Source organism: Cylas formicarius, unplaced genomic scaffold (genome assembly GCF_029955315.1).
Source record: "Cylas formicarius isolate icCylForm1 unplaced genomic scaffold, icCylForm1.1 PGA_scaffold_4__25_contigs__length_36172078, whole genome shotgun sequence".
NCBI classification, from domain to species: Eukaryota; Metazoa; Arthropoda; class Insecta; order Coleoptera; family Brentidae; genus Cylas; species Cylas formicarius.
The window spans coordinates 34711609-34732984 of NW_026844334.1; the positions used below are offsets into that span (position 1 = coordinate 34711609).

Consider the following 21376-nt stretch of genomic DNA (forward strand, 5'->3'; position numbering starts at 1 on the left):
GTTAATTGTGTTACATTCAGCTAATTGTGTATTGACTTGTTTTATAATAGTTTTTAATTTTCTTGGTTACATTTTCCAATACTTACAGTTTTTTAACAAAAATGTTCATTGGTACTTTTCATAACTATATTTTGGGAGGCGAAAGCTTCTGCAATTACTAGACTTGCGGTGAAACAATGAGAGTCCTGTCTATACGAGGTGCTTGAAGAACGTTTTTTCCACTTGGATGTTTCCAGTGTGATATCTAGTACTTCAAAATTACATTTACACTTTTAGTCACATTTCATGAATTCGACTTTATTTATGTTTTCAACAGAGGTGAAACAATAGGTTTAATAAAAACAAATTGTGCAAATAGCGCCTAAAGAACAAAAACGCTAAAATACTTACAGAATTATACTAAGGACGCCGATCCGTCTGCTGTAATTTAGGATAATATTAACTCTGCACCCGCTAATGTTTTTAAAACCCCATTCTACACCTTAATTTTCTTTTTGCCTGGAAATTTAATGAGATTTACACATATTTTGAGAAAATACTGCCGTAAAAATGCAGCATCTAAACATTGACGACCTGCCAGCGGCCATGTTGGTTGTTGGAAGCTACAAGGTCTTATAGGTTGAACGTCAGGAAATGCAATTAGAGCTGCCATTGGTTAAAAAGGAAATTTCAAATCTCGCACATGCGCATATTGAACAGACCTTCTCAAAATTTTGTTACGTTGTTGCTTCACGAGTTCCTGTACTATTAGCATAGGCAGGCCCTTTATATGCAATATATGCTCTCATTCATACCAAAACAATTTCATTATGCCTCTGTCACATCGTTCCTCCCTTTGGTAAGGCGCAAACTATTTTAAAATTTCTAAGGTGTCGGTACTACTTAAAAAAAAACATTGATAAATTTGGTAAATTTTGATGATTTATTTCTCGGTTTATTGATAGTATTGGTATTGCCATTGGTGTTAAAGGGGGCGCCCCCGCGGGCGTCCAAGCACTTAGGCCACCAGGTGGGCTCGTTGTGCCCCCAGATCGCGCTAGAGGGCGTCCAGAATGCCGCTCCTCCTATAGAAAGTCAGCAACTCCAAAGCAGGGCAGTCGGTGAGCAGATGATACGGGGTCTCCTCCCCTTCCATGCACCACCTGCACTCCGGGTCGTCTCCAATGCCTAGCAAGAAAAGATGCTTCCAAAGCCTGCAATGTCCTGTGTAGGCCCCTGTTAGTGCTCTACACTCACTTCTGGTCAGTCTAAGTAGCTCCCTTATTAATAGCAAAGCGTTTATAATAAACCAGGCAAGTTAAATATACCATCCGGGACAAAATGAATAAATGTTTGTGGATATAAAATAAAATGTTTTTTTTTTATTATTTATAAAAAAGTATTTGAGTAAGATTACGATATAGTACAGTTCCTTATCTCAGATAAACAAATTTAATTTATTTTTTCAGGAATACAGGAATACCAATCAGACATTTCCATTGAAAAATTTAATATTTTTAATTTAACTAATTTAATATTTTAAATATTACAGGTTATGTGGCTACAATGGTTTTAGAGCAATCTAGGACGTTCACTTCTGAATGGTACACAACCATTTCCTTTACAGAAGTCATCAAAAAAATTCGTCAAAATAAGCAGAAGAGACGAATCATACTGACAATTGCGCGCTCTCACACACTAACTACAACAAAGGGATTTTTGACCAGCCAAAACATCGAATTGAATGACTTCGTTTTATTCCCGCATATTACAAAAAAGTTATATGGCCCACGATTTTCTACGCCTGAAGAAACAGTTAATGCTTTCAAAACTCTTGTTTTGAAGCTATCAGAGTGGAAAAACTGGTTCAAAGATTGCTTCCTCAACTCATGCAAGAGTACATTAACTTTCATGGAGAATATTTTGAAAAACAATAATACCAATATCGAAGATAAATATTTGCTTTTTCATTATTAGGCCAGAAACATAAGTAGCACCCCTCGTGTTACATTATTTATTAAATAGAATGCGCCAAGCAATGAGCGCATTGAAATATGGGATGCTTTTATGTTTTAAATGTCTTGATAATTATTATATGTTTTGAGGAAAGTATATGGACCTCCTTATTTGAGACACTCTGTACCCTCCAAGGTGCCAAATATTTTAAACGCAATGTTCAATCTAACCAAGACGGGGTAAGGTGAAGGTTTAAAATAAACTAATAGACTTAATAAAAACTCAAAACAAGGACATAAAAACTATGCTGGATACCAAACCACCTTAGCATTAAATAAAACAATATCGCTTACTAGGTAGCTAATGCAGCTCATCTAGAACCCAAAGAGAATACAACATTCAGTTTTAGGGAGTTCTTCTCTAAATTAAACAATAACATCGCTTGGAGTGATAGATGAAAATTTATAGAACCCTGAAAAGGAGTTAGTTGCAGTTCGCCTTTTTCTACTTCGCCATGTAAACCCTGATTTCATAAGCTAAGTCTGAATAGAATAGAAATTACAACTATGTGTAGTCTATCAAAATTCAAAATTAATAAGATCTAAAAGTTCAGATATTCACGAAATTATATATTTTGACATGACAATTGTTTGTCTTTATCAAATGTAATATTTACAAACTACCCGCTACTATATATATACCGAAAAATGACCATAAAACCTTAATTAAAGTTGTTGTGAGAATTTAAATTCAATAAAGGAAAAGCATTTAAATCTAATTGATCGTTCAGCAATACATTTGAATGTCTCATTTTGTTAATCTCCATGGCTTCCAATAAATTTAATTTTCTACTTTTTGTGGCTGTATGTAAAATATTAAAATTGTCATCAAAAATGGGTTTTTCTGTTTTTAAATGTGTAGCATAATTAGAATCTAGACTATTGTTTTTAAACGCTCTTTTATGTTCGTTAATGCGTTTCTTGAAGGATCTAGCTACTTGTTCAATATAAATTTTAGGACAAGATCCGCATTTCATCCTGTAGACACCTGATTTTTGAGACTTTGGTTTTACTGTTTTTTAAATATTTTCCTATTGTGTTGTTAATTCTGAAAGCTATTCTTAAACCACATTTTGACAAATGTTTTGAAACTTTTTCACTAGGTTCTCCTATGTATGTAATTGTTTTAAATTGTTCGTGTTCTGTATTAGGTTCCGGATAAATAGAGTTTACTGTTGTCTGTATTTTTTTTATTTATAATTTTATCTATAATGGATGGATTGCAGCCGTTGTTCAGTGCAACAAATTACAACAAAGAACTTAACATCATTAAACAAATTGCTCTGACCAATGGCTACAATCCGTCCATTATAGATAAAATTATAAATAAAAAACAAATACAGACAACAGTGAACTCTATTTATCCGAAACCTAATACAGAATACGAACAATTTAAAACAATTACGTACGTAAGGGAACCTAGTGAAAAAGTTTCAAAACATTTGTCAAAATTTGGTTTAACAGTTAGCTTTCAGGACTAACAACACAATAGGAAAATATTTAAAAAACTATAAAACGAAATATCCAAAATCCCAAAAATCAGGTGTCTACAGGTTGAAATGCGGATCTTGTCCGAAAATCTATATTGGACAAACAGGTAGATCCTTCAAGAAACGCATTAACGAACATAAAAGACCGTTTAAAAACAATAGTGTAGATTCTAATTATGCTACACACTTAAACACAGAAAAACACATTTTTGATGACAATTTTGATATTTTACATACAGCCACAAAGAGCAGAAAATTAAATTTAAAGGAAGCCATGGAGATTAACAAAATGAGACATTCAAATGTATTGCTTAACGATCAATTAGATTTAAATACCTCTCCTTTATTAAACTTAAATTCTCACAACATTAATTCAGGTTTTATGGTCATTTTTCGGTGTATATAGTAGCAGGTAATTGATAAATGGATTTTCATCAAGTAAAAGCCACCTCAGTTCAATCTATCAAAATTGTTGTGGTTTAAAACTTGTTATGTTGTTTTTATATCTTCTGACTCTTTTGTGTAAGTTTTTATTGTATGTACTCCTCTTGGATACACTGTATTGCATATATCTAACCGAGAGGCACTGGCCAATATAAGCGTAAAAAAAATAACCTTAAGAAAAATAAGAAGTCATTCATAACGACGCATGAGCGGTCACCGAAAGTGTTAAAAACGTGATTGATTCTTTATGAAAAATTTTGAAAGAGCAGGGGACACTTTTGCTGACAATGAGGAAAATGCGCTTCGGTGCGGTGGTTACGTCGAAAGTCGAAAGAATATTGACCTTTTTTATATTGACAGGTTGAATTTTGTATCTAAAAATAAACGGCTAGGAACTTTTTTGTTTGTGATATTCGCTTTTTCAAGATTTTAGTTTATACCGGGACCTAGATTTCTTGTTGCTTGGCAGCAGGGCCCTTTTTAAAGGTCCTCTCAAGTTCTATTCGCATAGCATATCAATTCTGAATACATTTGATTCGTCAGTTTTTGCAAGACAGTCAAATGAATGCTTGCAAATCTTTTATTACTTTTCTTTTATTCAACCATAGCTTAAATTAAAAAACAAATAGAATCATCATTTTATCAACTATTTTATTAAATTTTCGAAATTAGAACCTTGTGCATTTTAGCAATAATAAAATCTGTCAATAAACTCCTTCCTAACATTATGCAAACCTTCTGGGGGAATCACTCTGCAATCATTTTGAACTCAATCTTTCAGATCTCTAACTGGATTAGGTTTTGTAAAATAAATTTTACTTCTTATATATTCCCAAAGGAAAAAGCCCAGGGGTGTTAGGTTTGGCGAACGAGCTGGCCATTCACTGGGCCCTCGTCTTCCAATCCACCTGTTAGGAAAAGTAGCATTAAAATCTTTGAAATTCATTTCGCTGTTTGTTACAATTGTTTGAATCTGTGGATTAATTTTATTTCGTAACATATCAAGGTAACGCTCACCAGTAGGATTATAATCGATAAGAATTGGACCAACAACATGACTACCAAGTCAACCTGCTCAAAAATTTCTTTTTTGGGGGATATTATATGATAATCTCCAAAAATATGTGGATTTTCTTCCTACCAATATTTTACATTTTTTCTCTCTTTCGATTTAAATAAAATGTCAATTCATCATTAAAACATACGTGCGGGGCATAGTCTAGAATCTGAATAATTGTTTCACACATAATTTCACAAAACCTCTGACAGCTGATGTACTAATCTTGATTTTTCGGAGGGAAACTTTTGTTTTATAAGGTACAGTTGTTGCACAGACTTCATTTTCCTCGGCGATATTTTCGGTCGAATCCTACGAATTGTTGACAACTGTAGCAATAATCTCAACTTGTTTCTCTTATGAAACTAGTTTTCAGCCGGAACTTTTTTGTTGTTAACAATGCCAATAGTAAAAAAATAGTTTTGGGGTTTCCAGGATATCTTTCATTAACTGCTTCATGTAATCAGCGATAGCTTCAGCTTTTTGCTCCAATAATCGCGCATAAACCATTTTGAAAAACGCAAGATCCTAATGACGCTAAGTATTTAACAAACTAACAAAACGAACTTAAAACTACCGATACAACGTCGATTAAATACTAAGTTGAAACGGATATGAATTTCTTTTTGTCCAGTGCGATTTGCTTTGCCGCATTCTAGATTTTTTCCTTTTTTCTCCCAATCTTCTCTATTGTTTTGTTCCATGTTTTTCTGAGCCTTCCTCTCTTTTTATGTTCTGTCAATTTGCTTTCCCGCACTAAGATGTTTTCCTGACATGAAATGTAAGATCTGGATAATGGCCTTTCTGAGCCTTCTCACTTAGTTGCCCTTCGGATACCCAAGAACTGTCAATTATATCTCCGCCGTGAATTAAGATTTTGTGGACTGTGACTGACACAAGCGGCCATATAATTCAATAAGATTTCAATAATTTGCACACTCATGACTAACAAAATTTGTATAATTTTTTTTCTGAAGCTACAGCTGTCAGAAGAACGTCAAAGTCCAAAGAAAGAACAATTTTCGTTCAAGCCAATAAATTTAGCAGCAAGAAAAGGATCGTAAAAAAATCTTGTTGCAGGTTTCGTCTATCGAATGAGTCCGTGAGGTATAATTTGTAAAAATCGAGCTAGAAATCGCTGTTACTTTTAGAAAATAGTATATTATTCAAGGGAAGAGAAAAAATATATTTTTCTACTCCCGTCTGTAAAATGCTTAATTACACATCGATCTAGCGTGCGGGAAGCGTCACTTTATCACGTCAGTTTCGTTTCCCACGAATCCGAGCCACTTCGGACATTTGCGGGATATTAGCGCAAGGGTTTGGGAGATATTTCCCACGCCTTGAATTCTGATGTTCGTCAATTCCCACGATCATGTTGGTGAAAGTATTCGTGTTGTTTTGCGAAAATGTATCCAAAAACTAAGGGTATTAGAAAAAGTATAGTATGCAACACGTTCGGTAAACTTTTTAAGTTACTCGTTTATTAAACATTCGCTCCGCTGTGCTCCACTCGTGTCAAATAAACTCGTGAGTCAAATGCCGTTTACCGCACTTGTTGCATAATATACTATTAATGGTGCTTATTCGATAGTTCTATTGGTGAGGGGTGATTTGGATTTCCAACAGAATAATAATAACCGTGAATTATACTATTGCAAAAATGCAGCTGACGTACGGGCGAGCAAACACAAATTCCTTGGTAGCTTGTAATCTTTATACTCAAACTTATTCTAATCACAGATCTCATCACAGCAAAGGCTACATGATTCAGATATTAAAAGAACAATAGTTATATCCAAAGCATAGCGTAGCGTAGGAATGAATACTGAGGATCCTTTTTTTTTTCTCAAAAATTTTCTTTTCTGATGAACCTCCCAAGTCCTATTGTCATTTTTTACGAAAAGAATTACTTCCTTTACTACAATATCCCTGTTAACTAAAAGAGGCATCTACATGCATGATGATGTCCCAGCACATTTCAACTTAAATGAGCTAATGTTTTGAAATCGTACGTATAGAAACCCAGATTTACATCCTTTCGATTACTGTTATCATTATTAAAAAAATAGTCTACCTACAGACTATCGAAGACCTAAGAAATCGGATAATTACATCTTGTAAGAAATTATCGAGCCATATTCCCGGGATATTAGGGCTCGAGACAGGCATTTTCAGCACTCTATTAATTATATTGATGTTTTGCCTTAGGTGTATTCTTATTTGTTGTATTTTTATTTAAGTTTCAATGTTTAAATAAAATATGTTTAGAATATAGCAGTAGTAAATAATATTTTATATATTTATTTATTTAGAAAATAATTGATAAATGTTTATACAAAATACAACTGCATAATTTTTGTTTTAATTTTGGTCAAGAATGGTAGGGGTAGTCTATTTTCGTTTTTAAGATAAAAAATAAAGACCTTATTCTTCTGCCATATTTGGGCCCGATATCTCCTTAATGGTTGACTTTTGACCCAACGTTGTTTTGTTTTGACACATCCTGTATATATAGCGCGTAGAGGTAATGTTTAAATGAGTGATTCCTCAGATCATTATATGAAAAAACTTCCCATAAATAAAGGTTGTTTGCAAGATACAGGGTGTTAAATTTTTTTTTAAATAAAGTTCTAAAATTTATTGAAATATCTTCTCACGGATTCCTTAGAAATATGGTGGCATTGTTTCTGGTGATACGGGGCTGATGTGGCCCTAACAAATTAAAAATGAAACAGGAGCGTAAAAAAGGGTGGGAAAAGATTGGATACCTGCATCCGCTGTTTCTGTATTTTTTTTGTATAATAAATATTAAATTGCTTTTAGCCGAATTGTTCGCAAATATTATTGGGATGCCGAAAAATATTTTTGTGATAAATCGATATGGGATAATATATTTATTTATTCATTTATTTATCAATTTATTACATTTACCCAAAAGATGATCTAATCAGACAGACAATGACCAAGATTCCCAATTAGTCAGTAGGTTTGATTCATTAATATTATAATATATAGACACTTAATTAAAAACAATAATAAATATTGAAATTTAAGTTAAGCAGACATATATGCAGGAAGACATACAGTTGACAATACAAAGAAACAGGTTAGGTAAATAAAAATAACATATTAAAAAATTAAAAGCACTAAAAATCGAACTTAAAGCTAGAATGCATTTGAGTTTGATGCGTATTTCCATACAGATTATATATATTTTTAAATAATTGAGGATTTTTTTACTAAATTTAACCAATACAAAATAGTACAAAGAAGTTGTTGTCATTACGTCAAACTTTTAAAAATATGGCAAGCAAATGGTCTTTAGCTTTTATCTTGTAAACGAAGCAAGACAAGAGAAAAATTCCAGGGTCGAAAAAGTAAATGTTTTAATCGCTCTATCTTAGGGAAATATGAAAATTAAATTAAAGTCAGTGGCGTACATTTTTCCCAATAAATTTTACAAAGTTGACCACCCTTCCCATAACCCCACTATTTAACTTTTATTTAGTAAGTGCCAAATCAGTCCCTTATCATTACTAATAATGCTGCCAAATTTCTATTGAAAACCGCCAGAAGATATTTGTATTAATTTAAAAAACATTATTTCAAAAAAACTTTAACACGCTATATCTTGGAAACAATTGATTTGCAGACCTGCATTCATGGGAACTTTTTACCTATTTAAGTATTGCCGCCAAACACATTTTTGCATTTTAACATGGACTCGTTCTATTGTCCATCGCTAATGTTAGAGTCTGATTTCTTAATATAGTGTACAGTGACGTAAGCGGCGCAGTAAACCGATTTCGACCTTGAATTACGTAGCTTCGAGCATAGCTGTTTTCTTCCCTTCAGTGTCGGCGCGAATTTCAAATTGTGAAGTGCGTAAAAGTGTTGATCTTGTGATAGTGTTTTTAAAAGCTTACGGAAGTATTACACAAATTTTGAGGTAAATATGTTTTTATTTAATAATGGCGATTTTGCCCTTTTTAAAGGAAAAATTGTGTTGAACGTTATTTGTTTAATTTTAGTCATTAAAGATATATTTTTATCTGAAGCAGATAGCATATTTTAAAGACAAGGACGAGAAGTCGTTAACAATGTCACGCAATTTATGAAAAAGGAAGCAAAGGAAGGTATAACTATTCCACTCACGGGTTCATAAAACTATACCGCTACAACAAATTTTTGTCATAGAGTAAGAACTCTGGCTGGTAACAAGGTATCTAAATCAACCTACTTTAGGATTCTAGACTATGTAGAAAATGGAGGGAGCAAGCACTTCTTTTTGCACGTTCAGGGAAAAGAGGCCAAGGATTTCAAGGAAATTGGGACATATCACTCTAGGACAAATGAAATCCTTAAGCAAATTCGTTTACGATTTTTATATTATCGACAAGAGACGACCTATTTGAAAACGTAAGGATTTAAAATTTTATATTTATATTCAGTTATTATGCAGAAGATAATAGACGTAAGTAAGTTATTTATTAATAGGCTTGTTGTTCTGTGGTGTCTTTAAAAAAAAATGAATTATTAGAACTAAAAATACAAGTACTTTGATTTTTTAGGTGGTAAAAAACAGAAGATAAACTTGTAATGATAGACCATGACATTCGCTTCAAAAGAATTAAATATTTGAAGGAAATCACGAAACTTATAGGCGAAGAGGTGGAATATTATATATACGGATGGATTTATAACTAATGAATTGATGTTTTCTCGAGCCGATAAGAAAAATATACCTCTTATTGAATATTTACGAGAAAACAGTAAAAAAGTGTCAACACTAACGAAAAGTTTATAGTTATTTTTCAAAACAGGCAATGGGTTATATCTGTAAAGAAAGCCTATATTTTCCGATTTTATTATGGCCCTTACCCGCATTAATGTTGTTAATGTAATTTGGACACGCTGGAGTACATTTTATTTCAAAACAGAATTAAATTTGAAGCACAAGTGAATAGATATTTAGGGTGATTCAAAAATAGTTACCCATGATTCCTGTATTATTTTAAATAAAAGGTTGTTCATTATGAAGCTACTGGGTTGAAATTGTATTTAAAAAATATGACTATTTAAATAAGTCTTAACAAATATACAACGTTTAATCTAGTTTTAGGAAGTGAATCAACAGATTACCACGTTACAGTTAACAGTTATTGCCTAATTGACCTCCAAAATCAGTTTCGATAATAGACAATGCGGCGTATCATAACGTAAAAAAGAAAGTCCCTAGTGCAAGCAGAAAAATTGAATTAGTTGAGTGGCTGAGAGAAAGCAATATACCAACGAATTAAAAATTAACGAACCTGAAATTTATGAGATAATTCAAGAAAATAAATTTAGATACCTAATCAAGTACAAACTGGACGAGTTATTAGAAATACACGGGCATAAAGTTCTGCTCTTGCCACCTTACCATTCTGAATTGAAACCTATAGAAAAAATATGGCCCTCGGATAAAAATTGGGTTTCGAGTCCAAAAATTCTCTTAAGTTGCTGAAATATGCAAACATGTGAAGGGACACTAATAAAAACTCATACAAAGAGATAATATATTTAACGATACGATTGATGAAAGTATGCAGTAAATACTGATCCTCCTAAGAAAGTGACGTCGATTCTGACAGTACCGGCAGTAGTATTCAGGGTACCGTTTTATCAGATTAAGAATAAAAATACATACGAATTTTTTAGAGCTTTAACGACTTTGTGAAAAAATATCTTTTATTTACATTATTTATTATTGCATTATTTACTAAACAAATAAATAAAAGCTTAAAACGATAATTTGCGCTTTATTGCTAACGACAAAATTTCTACTGCCTAGAAGAATAGATTTATTCTGAGGCATTATTTATATTTTATTATTATTTTTAAATCAATACAAACATCGCATTGCTTATCTTATTAACGTCTTAATGTATTTTCTTGAGACACTGGTAGAGCAATTTACCACTGCCTGAGAGAGACAAAAGAGAAAGAGGCAATCACGTTCGCGCAGAAAACAATGACGTCGACGTACTCTTTACTAAATAATCGAATTCTACGCTAATTATTTGAGTAGGTATATCGGAATATAATTGGAATACGGTCCTGTCTTAAACAATTACGTAAATTATTTTCATTAATTGTACTTGCGTGCGGCTCCCTGCCGATGTAACCAAAGATAATGCTATTATTTTACTGCGTTATTTACTTTGCGCTTGTTATAAAATCAAGCAAACGCGACTTATCTATTTATATGCGTATGAATATGTACCAAGTGGTTTTTATTTATTTTTTTAACATCATATTGCAGTTTGTTGCTCGGTTCAGTGCCTTGTTTGTAGCCTTGCATGCATCGTAAGTGCGTTATACGGAACATAGATTAACGATTTTATACCATTTCTTTAAGGTTAGCTTGTAAGTGATAAGCAATGGAGCTGAAAGCGGATGTTTACTCAGCAAAACAACGGGATGAAATATCACGCGAGTTTTGCCGCTCTAAAGGTATGTAAATTTGGGAGGGCGCTTAAAATAAGCCGAAATTTCTCTCTAACTTCCTGCCGATGCGAAGGGATTACATTTAGATACAAAATGATTCGCTGTTTGCTTAGATTATTTGTACGAATATTAGATTTTCTCAGCGGAGAATATTTGTTTTCGTTAAATGTAAGAAGTAAATACAATACCAGTAGGGACACTAATATTAGTAATAATATTTATTTAGTAAATAGTGACAAAAAATTAAATATACGTGTAAAAATTAACTGAAAATAATCCAATGCTTGATTATATTCACTAAAAAAACAATATATCATTATAAATAGGCTATAGCAGGCGACACAATCGGTGTAATTATCAGCACTCTGGTAAGAACAGTCAAAGTTAGATATAAATAAAACAAATCCAGAAGCACAATTATACACGATATAAAAATGCCAGCATTTGACATAATAGCTATAAAACCCAAGACACAATTGGCTAAAGCAGTTAAAATGGTTTATTTATAATCACCGCAACAGTCAAAATGAAATTAAAAAATGCATATTATACAAAAAGGTAATTGAGGTTGATCAAATTATAAAATACTTGTCTACCGTTCGCAAATATCCACTCCTTGAGTGAGGCTTTAAAAACTTTTTACTTATGACGAACATATGTAAGTATAGTATTATCGGGAGATGGGTGTTTATTCAGCATCTATAATTATATAAACACGGTAAGTATTTATGGGTGAAACCAGTCTTTATTATTGTAGTAATTATTGTACATTCCTGTATTTTAGCTTTTAAAAATACGAGTTGTGTATTTTCAAATAAAAATGTGATATATACAATCTGGGTACAAAATATCACACGATTATTGTCTTTGTTTTGTTTGTGTTATGACCTTATTAATCTCTTTAAGCAATACAATTGTAGTTCACTTTCTTTGAGAACGTTGTGTCTTACGGACAAATTATTTTAACACACCATTTTTTAAGATATTTAATACTTTTACGCACTTTCAGAGAGCTCTCCCATGCTAAAATTCCATACGTAACGTGAGTTTGGACAAGTGACAACTCTATTAGAATCGTTTTTTATTTGAATGTACCACCTTAGATGTCTATCCAATATTACGTTAACATACTTAAATGAAGAACACCTCCAAAAATATGTAATATTACCTTTTTTTTTGTATATTGTACCATTGTACATTTGTGGTGGTATATTTTAAGATTTTCATATAGTTCTTCTAAAAATGTTTAAACAGAAATAATTTTAAAAATAAAAACACTAAGAAATTGTTTACTACTGTGGTTATTATATTTCAACATAGTTATTGTATAACTCACGAACAAATACTGACATCTACCATTTTTGCCCCATATATTTCCTCTCTGGACATATTTGTGTGGAGGCCTAGTGGTTTTCTCTTGTCAAAACAGGTCTGGAATGTTTCCGTGCATATGCGGCGAAGAATACATTGGAGAGATCGGCCGAAAAACATTAATTAGGCTCAAAGAACATAAAAGGGCCGTAAGACTACAAAAAATAAACTCATTAGCAATGGCCGAATACGATTACAAAACAGAGCATCAAATTGTATTCGATAAAACTAAAATTCTTGGCTATAATCAATTTTTTATCAACGAAAAAATATATAAGCAACTAAACAATTTTAAGAGCGACTCGGGTCTTTCCCTGTCACCAATATGGAAATCAGTCATCATGGCACTCCTTTAGCTCCGTCCCCCTAAACCAATGTATAAGCAGGCAAAGAGAAAGGTCCAATTAAGCTCTGAAGAAGCCAACAGGATGATTGGCGAAACATCATCATCAGGTGATGTCCAATAATTCTTGACCAACGTTTGAGGCTTGCGGATGGGTGCCATGGGGTGCGAGGTCTTTGACGTAGGAATCAAACAGAATTTCCTCCTGTATGCTCTCATCTTAAAATGTATTTATTATTGTGTGAAAAAAAAGGAGACATAAAATTTTCTCCAAATTTCACTGAAAGTCTTCGCAATCAAGTAATTCCATCGGAATTCCGCGAAATTCCGCTTGGAAATTCCATTGGAATTCCACGGAATTCTATTGGAAATCCTTCACTGCGGTTTACCTCTCGTAACACATTTAGTTCATTCTACCTTAAATTAAAAGATAACAAAAGATAATTTGTTCTTTGCGGTCTTTGCCGTCTCAGTGCGCACTTGAATCGTAAACTCGTTCTAAAGAACATTCTTTACCTCAATTATATCAATCAGCATAGTATCAGTGTGAATTTAAAAATAAAAGGATATGTAGGGAAGATCTAACTAATATTTACACCTACTTATGGCAACAGAATCACACCAAACAGCATACATTTTCTGATATTGACCGGAACTTCCACGTTAGTTTAGGTTAGTTACCTTAGGCGCATCTATTCCTTAAACATACAATCAGTGACTAAAATTTATACTTAGGACTTAGCATAACATCGACTAACAATATGGGTTCTCTGTTTTCTGTAATCTGTGGCCGCACCGCATTTTTAGGTTAAAAAAAGTGTGCGCAATTTGCTTTGTCGCCTTGTGTCCGTTGTACTTTACGTTTTCGATTTTCTCCAGATCTGCTTTGCTCTTAATGGAAACAACAATTCTATAAATTCCACTTTCTTCCCCGTAGAGTTCCGTTTTTCAGTTTTGTATTAAACCAAGACTGATGTTTCTGGTCTGATTTGTGAAGAAATGTTTTCTCCCTCTCTCCCTGCTACTTTTGACATTTTTTAACATTTAAAGAATTTAAACAATGCTTCCGAGTTTCTAAAATAATCAATATTTCAGAATCGAAAAAATTTCCAAGATAGACAGAGGGCAGTAAATATATAGAACAATTTGCAAAACCTAAAATTACAAGCCTGATACAATTACTAGTTTACATAATTTTGTCAAAATAGTTAGACAATACAAAAGACTGTGGGAATTTAACTTTTTTTTCCGCCCGTTACGTTATTACCAACATTATAAAAAGTTGTATATAGAAATGTGTCTGCGTTTTTGCAATAATTGTATCAACTTACAAATTGCAAAAAAACAACCCGTCGAATTTTAACACGTAACTCGGGGGACCTACTGTAAACATCCATATGCCTTCATGGCCTCATCGCCAGCGGTTACGTCGATATGCATTCATTTAAGGTCTATATGTTTCCGTGTCACTGAAAGACTGGTGTAGTCATCCGCTTCGGGCAGAAAACATTAATGGGCTGTTGTTATAAAAGAATAATCTAATGTCATTGAATTAAATGCTAAAAACAGTTAACAGGGAAGTTTTGTTTATAATAGGGGTTTTCCTTAGCAGAATAAAATATTGTTTGATATTGTTTGAACAAACGCTGGAAACGTTTATTATTATGAATTTTCAAAATCTTATCTAGTAGTTTTAAACTTAAGAGAAAGAGAGTAGGATATGTTTTGTTGATACAATTTGATCCTGTATTTCGAACTTGCATTTAAATTAAACAAATAATCTAGCTCTTTATTCAAAGATTTTCATAGATATTTCGTGAGGTCATCAGCAGTGCGTCTTCGAAAGATTCGGCTTTTCTATCGTAACGTCATTAGCAGTGAGAGAGAGGCTGATTGCAAGCGGATCGGTAAGTTTAACTGTTTGAAACATGAATTGCTGATATAAGCGATCTCTCAAATAATAAGTACAAAAATGCGAGGCTTCTCAGAAAATTTTTCAGCAACTATTTTGATACGAAAATGTTGATTAAAAGCACAGCATAGCTAGACATTTTTAGAAAAAACATAAACTTTTTCGTTATTAAAATTACCTAATCTACGCTGATCACGCCTTAAACGCTGGAAGTTGCCTTCTTAAGAGTCAGTTTAAGGAATGTTGAAGAAAGGTTCCGGAAGTAGGCCATTAAAATTAAAGCTATCTTCGGGAGAGATTTTCAAATGCAAAAAGCTAATCAAATGCAGACAGAAATGAAATATTTTACAACAATAGTTTAAGAGAAATGTGGTTCTCAGGAATTTAGTTGTGTATGAAGCTGTCTGGAGCCTCATACGTGTGACGACAAAAAATTATTGGCAGGCTATAATTATCTCATCTGCTTAGATACAGTAGGGTAGCTGCCGTTATTAAAAAAATAGGTACATTTGCTGCCATAAATTAGGAGCTTCTGGTCCTTAACATATTGGTGTTAAATCGAATCTTAACTAGAAAAGGGTTCACCTTAACTTGGCTGCCAGCGGTGAACTGAGCTCTTAAGAGCACCCCATTCGATTTTTTAGGAAAAACGAAATTTGAAAGCGCAACTAATAAAACATATTAGAGTTATTCCGTTCTGTTACTTTTTTTACTTCAAATTTTTAGGATTTTAAAACTAATGTTAATTATATTATATAAAAAGTATGATGCATTATCTATTTAATACAAAAATTTCATTATTAAAAATACAATACATAAAAGAATACGGTTAAAACAGAATCACCCATTTATAAAAAAAATGGAGTCACTTGATTTCTTGATGTATAACGTGGCCAACAATTTTTTATATCCGGATCCTGGATGACAGCGGGACTCGGAGGTAAATCCGAAAATTTGTTTTGCATCTCATCGGATATTTTCAAGTATGCAACCGACTTTCGATTCGTCACTATTTAAATCTTTCGATTTCCTGTTCATCTAGTCACATAGAATACGTATTTGTTATTGGAGCACTACTTTCATACCTTTAGACACAGTTATATTCTCCAACACTTTCGTCTGAGTCGTAATCGTCGGCCGGCATTAGCGACAAATTAAAAGTGTAAGTGTAACAGAATATGACAAAGACAGAGGTTTGGTCGGGTATACCAATCGTTCCCCGACAAGTAAAGTTTGCTTCACGTAATAGAAAGAAAGAGCTCCATTGCGAAGTATGCTCCGCACATTTTTAACGCTATCTTCTTTTGCACTGCACGGCGCTTTCATTATTAGAAGCTGGAAATGTCATCTGAGCTTTCAAAAATGTTAATATTTAAAACATGGCAACGTAATATGACCCGGGCCACGCTGCATTTTCCGTCATGTTGTATGAGGTATGATCTTGACCATATAAACTTATGATAGACGTAAAGTTTCGGGACATCATGTCAACGGCCGGTGCGTTTGACCTTTCAGAAGCATACTGAAGAAATATTCTTTTATTACAAGCGCATTCACACTTGCATTTAAAACACGTAAGCGACGACGAAATACGTTACGGGTGACGCTGCATTCAACATACGTAGGTGGTGACTAAATTAAAACACCAGACAATCTAACATTCGATTGTTTTCGCGAAATTTAAAAGAACAAGCAAAGACTTTTTCATGAAGTTTTTAACTAAAATATATAACGAATAATTATCAGCCGGGGTGATTGATTTTATCAGTTTCTAAACCGGACGTGTGTTAGTATGATCAAATAAGAAAAATATAACGTAAAGACAATTCCATTTCTTTGTAGCAATATGGATGATACATGAAAAATATGATTTAGTTAGAGCTATAGCTATAGCTATCACATATATTTTTATCAGATCACTTGAGGAATCACCGATAGGTGTTATATTATTATACATATTTATTATACAAACATAAAATGTAAAAGACGACTAAAACGGAGAAGTTTTCATTTTATGTTTTGATAACTGTCAGGAGCAAGCGTAAAGTGTTCAATAATTAATTTAACAGAATATCTAGTTGAATAATTTATAGCAACAAGCTTGGTAAAAGGCATTTTCAATCAGAAGTTTTGTTTTGGCACGAGCGTTGCTCAACGGTGTATTGGTACATTATGTATGACCAATGTAATTGAAAAACGTCAAATTTTAATTCAATTTGTAATAGTCGAAAGTTTATTTCAAAATTAAAAGTTAAAATATTAGAGCCAGAGCAAACACCTACTCACCAAGCTTGTCAGTTCTCATACACACAATAAATAAATATTCTATTTTTATTGTCTAATATACTCATACCTTCTTTGAGAGAGGGAGCGCTTATGGAGGGCTGTAACTTATTAAATCATTTGTTCCAAATCAGCAGTACTACTGATGCCTCGGAATATGTAGTTTAAAAAGTAGTTTGTTCAATATTCGGAACCTGACAGGTGATGTCTTTCTTCTTCTTTTTTCTATAGTAGGCCTATGGCCTGTTTCTTCATCGGTCGCCTCTCAACCTGGATTGAGATCATCGTTCCATCTTTTTCTCGGTCGTCCCACGCCCCGTCTTCCGTCTGGTGATTTGTCTCTAACGATTTTTACTAGTCTGCCATCTTGCATACGGTTAATATGGTCATTCCACTGTCTTTTTCTTTGGAGCACCCAGTCGTTCACGTTGTCCACTCCGCACAATTGCCTGATGTTTTCGTTTCTTTCTCTGTCTAGCAGTGTTTTTCCTGAGATGCGGCGGAGAATCTTCACTTCCGTAGTCTCCAATAGTCGTCTAGTTTTTGCGGTATCTGATCTTGTTTTTGCCGTGTCATGATCGGTCTGATCATTCTTTTGTAGACTCGTACTTTTGTATGTTTTTTCAGATGTTTGTTTCGCCAAATTACATCGTTTAAGCAGCCTGCCACTTTATTGGCTTTTGCTACCTGTTGCCTCACTTCGTCCTCCACATTTCCATAACTGGTAATGTCAATACCCAGATATTTAAACTCCATCTCTTGTTGAATTACTTGCCCGTCCACTTTCAGTTTACATCTGAGCAGCTCTTTTTATGTGGTCATACATTTCGTTTTTTGGGCTGAGATAGTTATGTTAAATTGCTTGCCTGTGCGGTTGAAGATGTTTAAAAGTCTCTGCAGATCGTCTTCGTTCTCTGCGCATATCATTGCATCGTCTGCATAGCAGATAATTGTCACTTCATCATTACCCATTCTGTACCCTCTATCCAAACGAACTTTTTTTATCACTTCATCCATAATTATATTAAATAACAACGGACTAAGAGAGTCTCGCTCTCTGATACCGTTGTTGCTCTGAATAGGTTTAGTTAACTTGTTATTAATACGGACTTGGATGTTATTGTTCAAGTATATATTTTCTGTCGTCTGGACAATATATATGGGTATATTTCTGTTATACAATAAGTGTATTACATCTTCAAGTTGAACACGATCAAATGCCTTTGTGAGATCAATGAAGCAGGTGATGTCCGAATACGTTAAATTGTTACTGTTTGTAACAGTGCAAATTCGCAACCACAAATTTCCTTTGTGTATCTTCGTAGGGTTTGGGAAACCATCCTAACAGTCAATAATTTAACAAATTCGAGCACTGTATAAGTGCGAACCTCAAACTAATTTTTAAATTAGTTCCGAAATTCGAGGAACAACATTTGCTCAACATCTTGGCCGAAAACGGATACTTTCCCGGGGTTTTTCCCACGGCAAGGGCACTGTAACTCAGGTCAAGAAAGTAACCAGTTGGCTTCCATTTTCTCGTCTCTCTTTTCTAACGGGTTTTTAACCCATATTGTCACAACTATTTAATTTATCCCAACTTCTCAAAAAGTGTAGTGACTTTAAATTTATTTTCCACTGTAAACTAGGAACTTCCGGTTGTTAACATTTTGGCGTTCAATCGGCACTAAATTGGAACTTAATTTGGCTGGCAGAGGTGCACGATATTGGCCACCCGTATTGTTTATTGACCTGACAATATATTAAATAGCGTTATCATAATATGGTATCTGTTATTGCAGCACTATTTTCATAGCATATTCTCTATCACTTTCGTCTGAGTCATAATCCTCGTGCCGCCTTTGCGACAAATTAAAAGTTTGTAAGTTTCCGCCAAGACAAAGACCCCGACTAGTAAGGTTTCAATCAGGTAATAGAAAAGAAGGAGTCCCGTTGCGAAGTCTGGCCCATCCATTTTTAACACTAACTTGCCTTTCCCTTCACGGTGCTTTCATTTTTAGAAGCTGGAAACCATGATAAAACATCGACTCTATTACAACGAATGTCGTTTTACGTTTGAAAAATATTATTACTGACAATTACCCTTCCACACGCGACTATTATATGTAAGACTTATCACATAATAATATCCTGGATGGAAAGTTTCGGAGGAATCATGCCAGTACCCACTGCGTTTTAATTTTTTTAAAGGATTATTTAAATACACTTACGTGGCGACTTAATATCAATTTAAAACACCTAATTAACGACGTAATACGTCAGGGGGACTCCGCATTCAAAATACGTACGTGGTCACTAAATTGACAGGTTCACACAATTTAACATTTGATCGTTTTTTCGAAATTTAAAAGAACAAGCAAACAAGTTTTCGTGAAGGTTTTAACTAAATTTAATGTAATTACCGGTGGCAGTGCGCGGTGCAGATAAAGAGACGACGTTTTGAAGATTAAAGCCAATGTCATTTCGTTGTAGAAATGTCGAACTTCCATGAAAATTTCGGTTTAATTATTAACATCCTTAATTTACTTAAGGGCCGTTAAATATCCTCCACCTTTAGTTATCCTCAAAAATTTTAAGCATAACGGAATTCATGTAAAATGACGGTCTCCGCACGCTCGATCGGTGTATAACTGGAGATTTTATGGAAGAGAGCACCGAAATTCTTAGAACAACACCTTTGCCCCTCGCTTCGCCCCCGGTAAAGCCAGTATTACTCAGGTCAAGAAAGTAATCAGTCGACTTACAATTTTTCGCCTCTTTTTTTAACCGGTTTTTAACGCATGTCTACACAAAAATTCAATCTATGCCAACTTCTCAAAAAGTGTAATGAACTTGGATTAACTTCCACTGTTAATTGTTGTGCAAATTCGCGTGAATTAAATAAGTTTAATTTGTTGTGCTTTTGGAACCCACAGGTGTAGAGTGAAAAGTGTGAGAAGCAATGTAAACAATGTTGTAGACTGGGGTGTTGTCTTTGCGACAATTCTTTATGCTGACTGGGAATGTGGGGAGTTTATTTTCATTTTTTCACTAGTCAAAAGTCCTCATATTCATATTCCACAGTGAGTAGAGGGAATATTTAAACGCAAGGAGCAACACAAATACCATTACTTGAATTTATTTTTTGTGCGTATTTTTTGGGGGTAGTCGATATAATACTTCTTGGGATTGAAGCAATGATAGAGCAGCGGTTTCTGGAAGACTTAAGATTTTTTATAAACTTATTTTATGGGATTTTTCTTTGTTTCTTTTTTATTTTGACTTGTTTGTTATATGTCAAATGTATTTAATGATTAGTTAAATCAGGGAATTCATTTGTTATTTATGATTGAAGTAATTATACCCTTAGATTAAAAAAAAAGTATAATCATTTTTAACCTCTGGGGATTCTTTCATTTTTTGTAAATTGCTGATATATATTAAACGTTTTAACAGACTTTTTGAAAGGTGCAGCGCATACGTAGACGTGACAATATTTCAGCTTGTGTTAACAATTCAACCGCTATTACGCTTTGCGTTGAAAGGCAAAAAATTCCACTGGGGATGAAAATTTTATTCATCATTTCAAAATTAAATAAAGACCGGTAAAACGACTGTTTGCTTAATGTTTTACGCGAAAAGAGTGGTGTAAGGTGAAAATTTAAAAAATGCACCGCTATGCTGTGTAATATCATTACACACATTTTTCATAGAAACTTCCACAGGTTACTGTAACAGTTTTTATAAAACTTCTGGATTTCTCCTGCGTCGGTTTTTGCTGAGTCGAACTTGCTGACGTTTCGCCAATCATCCTGTTGGCTTCTTCAGAGTTTGACTGAAACTGGCTCGTATTTTACTCTGTACCTGCTTATATATTGTTTGAGGGGAGCGGAGGTAAATGTGGGGCATAAACACCGTCTGGGATGACTGATTCCCATATTGGTGACAGGTATGGTCTGTTCATAGATATAAGAAAGTGACCAATTGCTTTTG

General features: G+C 33.7%; 2 protein-coding genes and 1 long non-coding RNA gene across 5 annotated transcripts in view; 2 read left to right on the forward strand and 1 right to left on the reverse strand.

Moving 5' to 3' along the window:
* Positions 1-4722: 4722 nt before the first annotated feature.
* LOC132701219 (chaoptin-like) overlaps positions 4723-21376 on the reverse strand; it is a 701991-nt gene continuing 685337 nt past the window's right edge. The window contains exon 14 of the mRNA XM_060668992.1: positions 4723-4836. Coding sequence (XP_060524975.1) covers positions 4810-4836 — 27 coding nt within the window. The 3' untranslated portion in view covers positions 4723-4809. The remainder of the gene's footprint in view (positions 4837-21376) is intronic.
* Positions 8838-9410, forward strand: LOC132701604 (uncharacterized). The gene is made up of 3 exons (XR_009618795.1): positions 8838-8937; positions 9020-9186; positions 9234-9410. It is a non-coding gene; the product is annotated as an uncharacterized LOC132701604 (long non-coding RNA).
* The window catches only part of LOC132700927 (molybdenum cofactor sulfurase 3), a 62794-nt gene continuing 52573 nt past the window's right edge, over positions 11156-21376 (forward strand). Inside the window, exons 1-2 of one of the 3 annotated variants that reach the window (XM_060668522.1) lie at positions 11156-11336; positions 11389-11483. In XM_060668522.1, the coding sequence (XP_060524505.1) occupies positions 11411-11483 (73 nt within the window). In that variant the 5' untranslated portion in view covers positions 11156-11336; positions 11389-11410. Of the gene's footprint in view, positions 11337-11388; positions 11484-21376 lie in introns of those variants that run through there. The other 2 variants (XM_060668521.1, XM_060668523.1) reach the window with 2 other exon arrangements.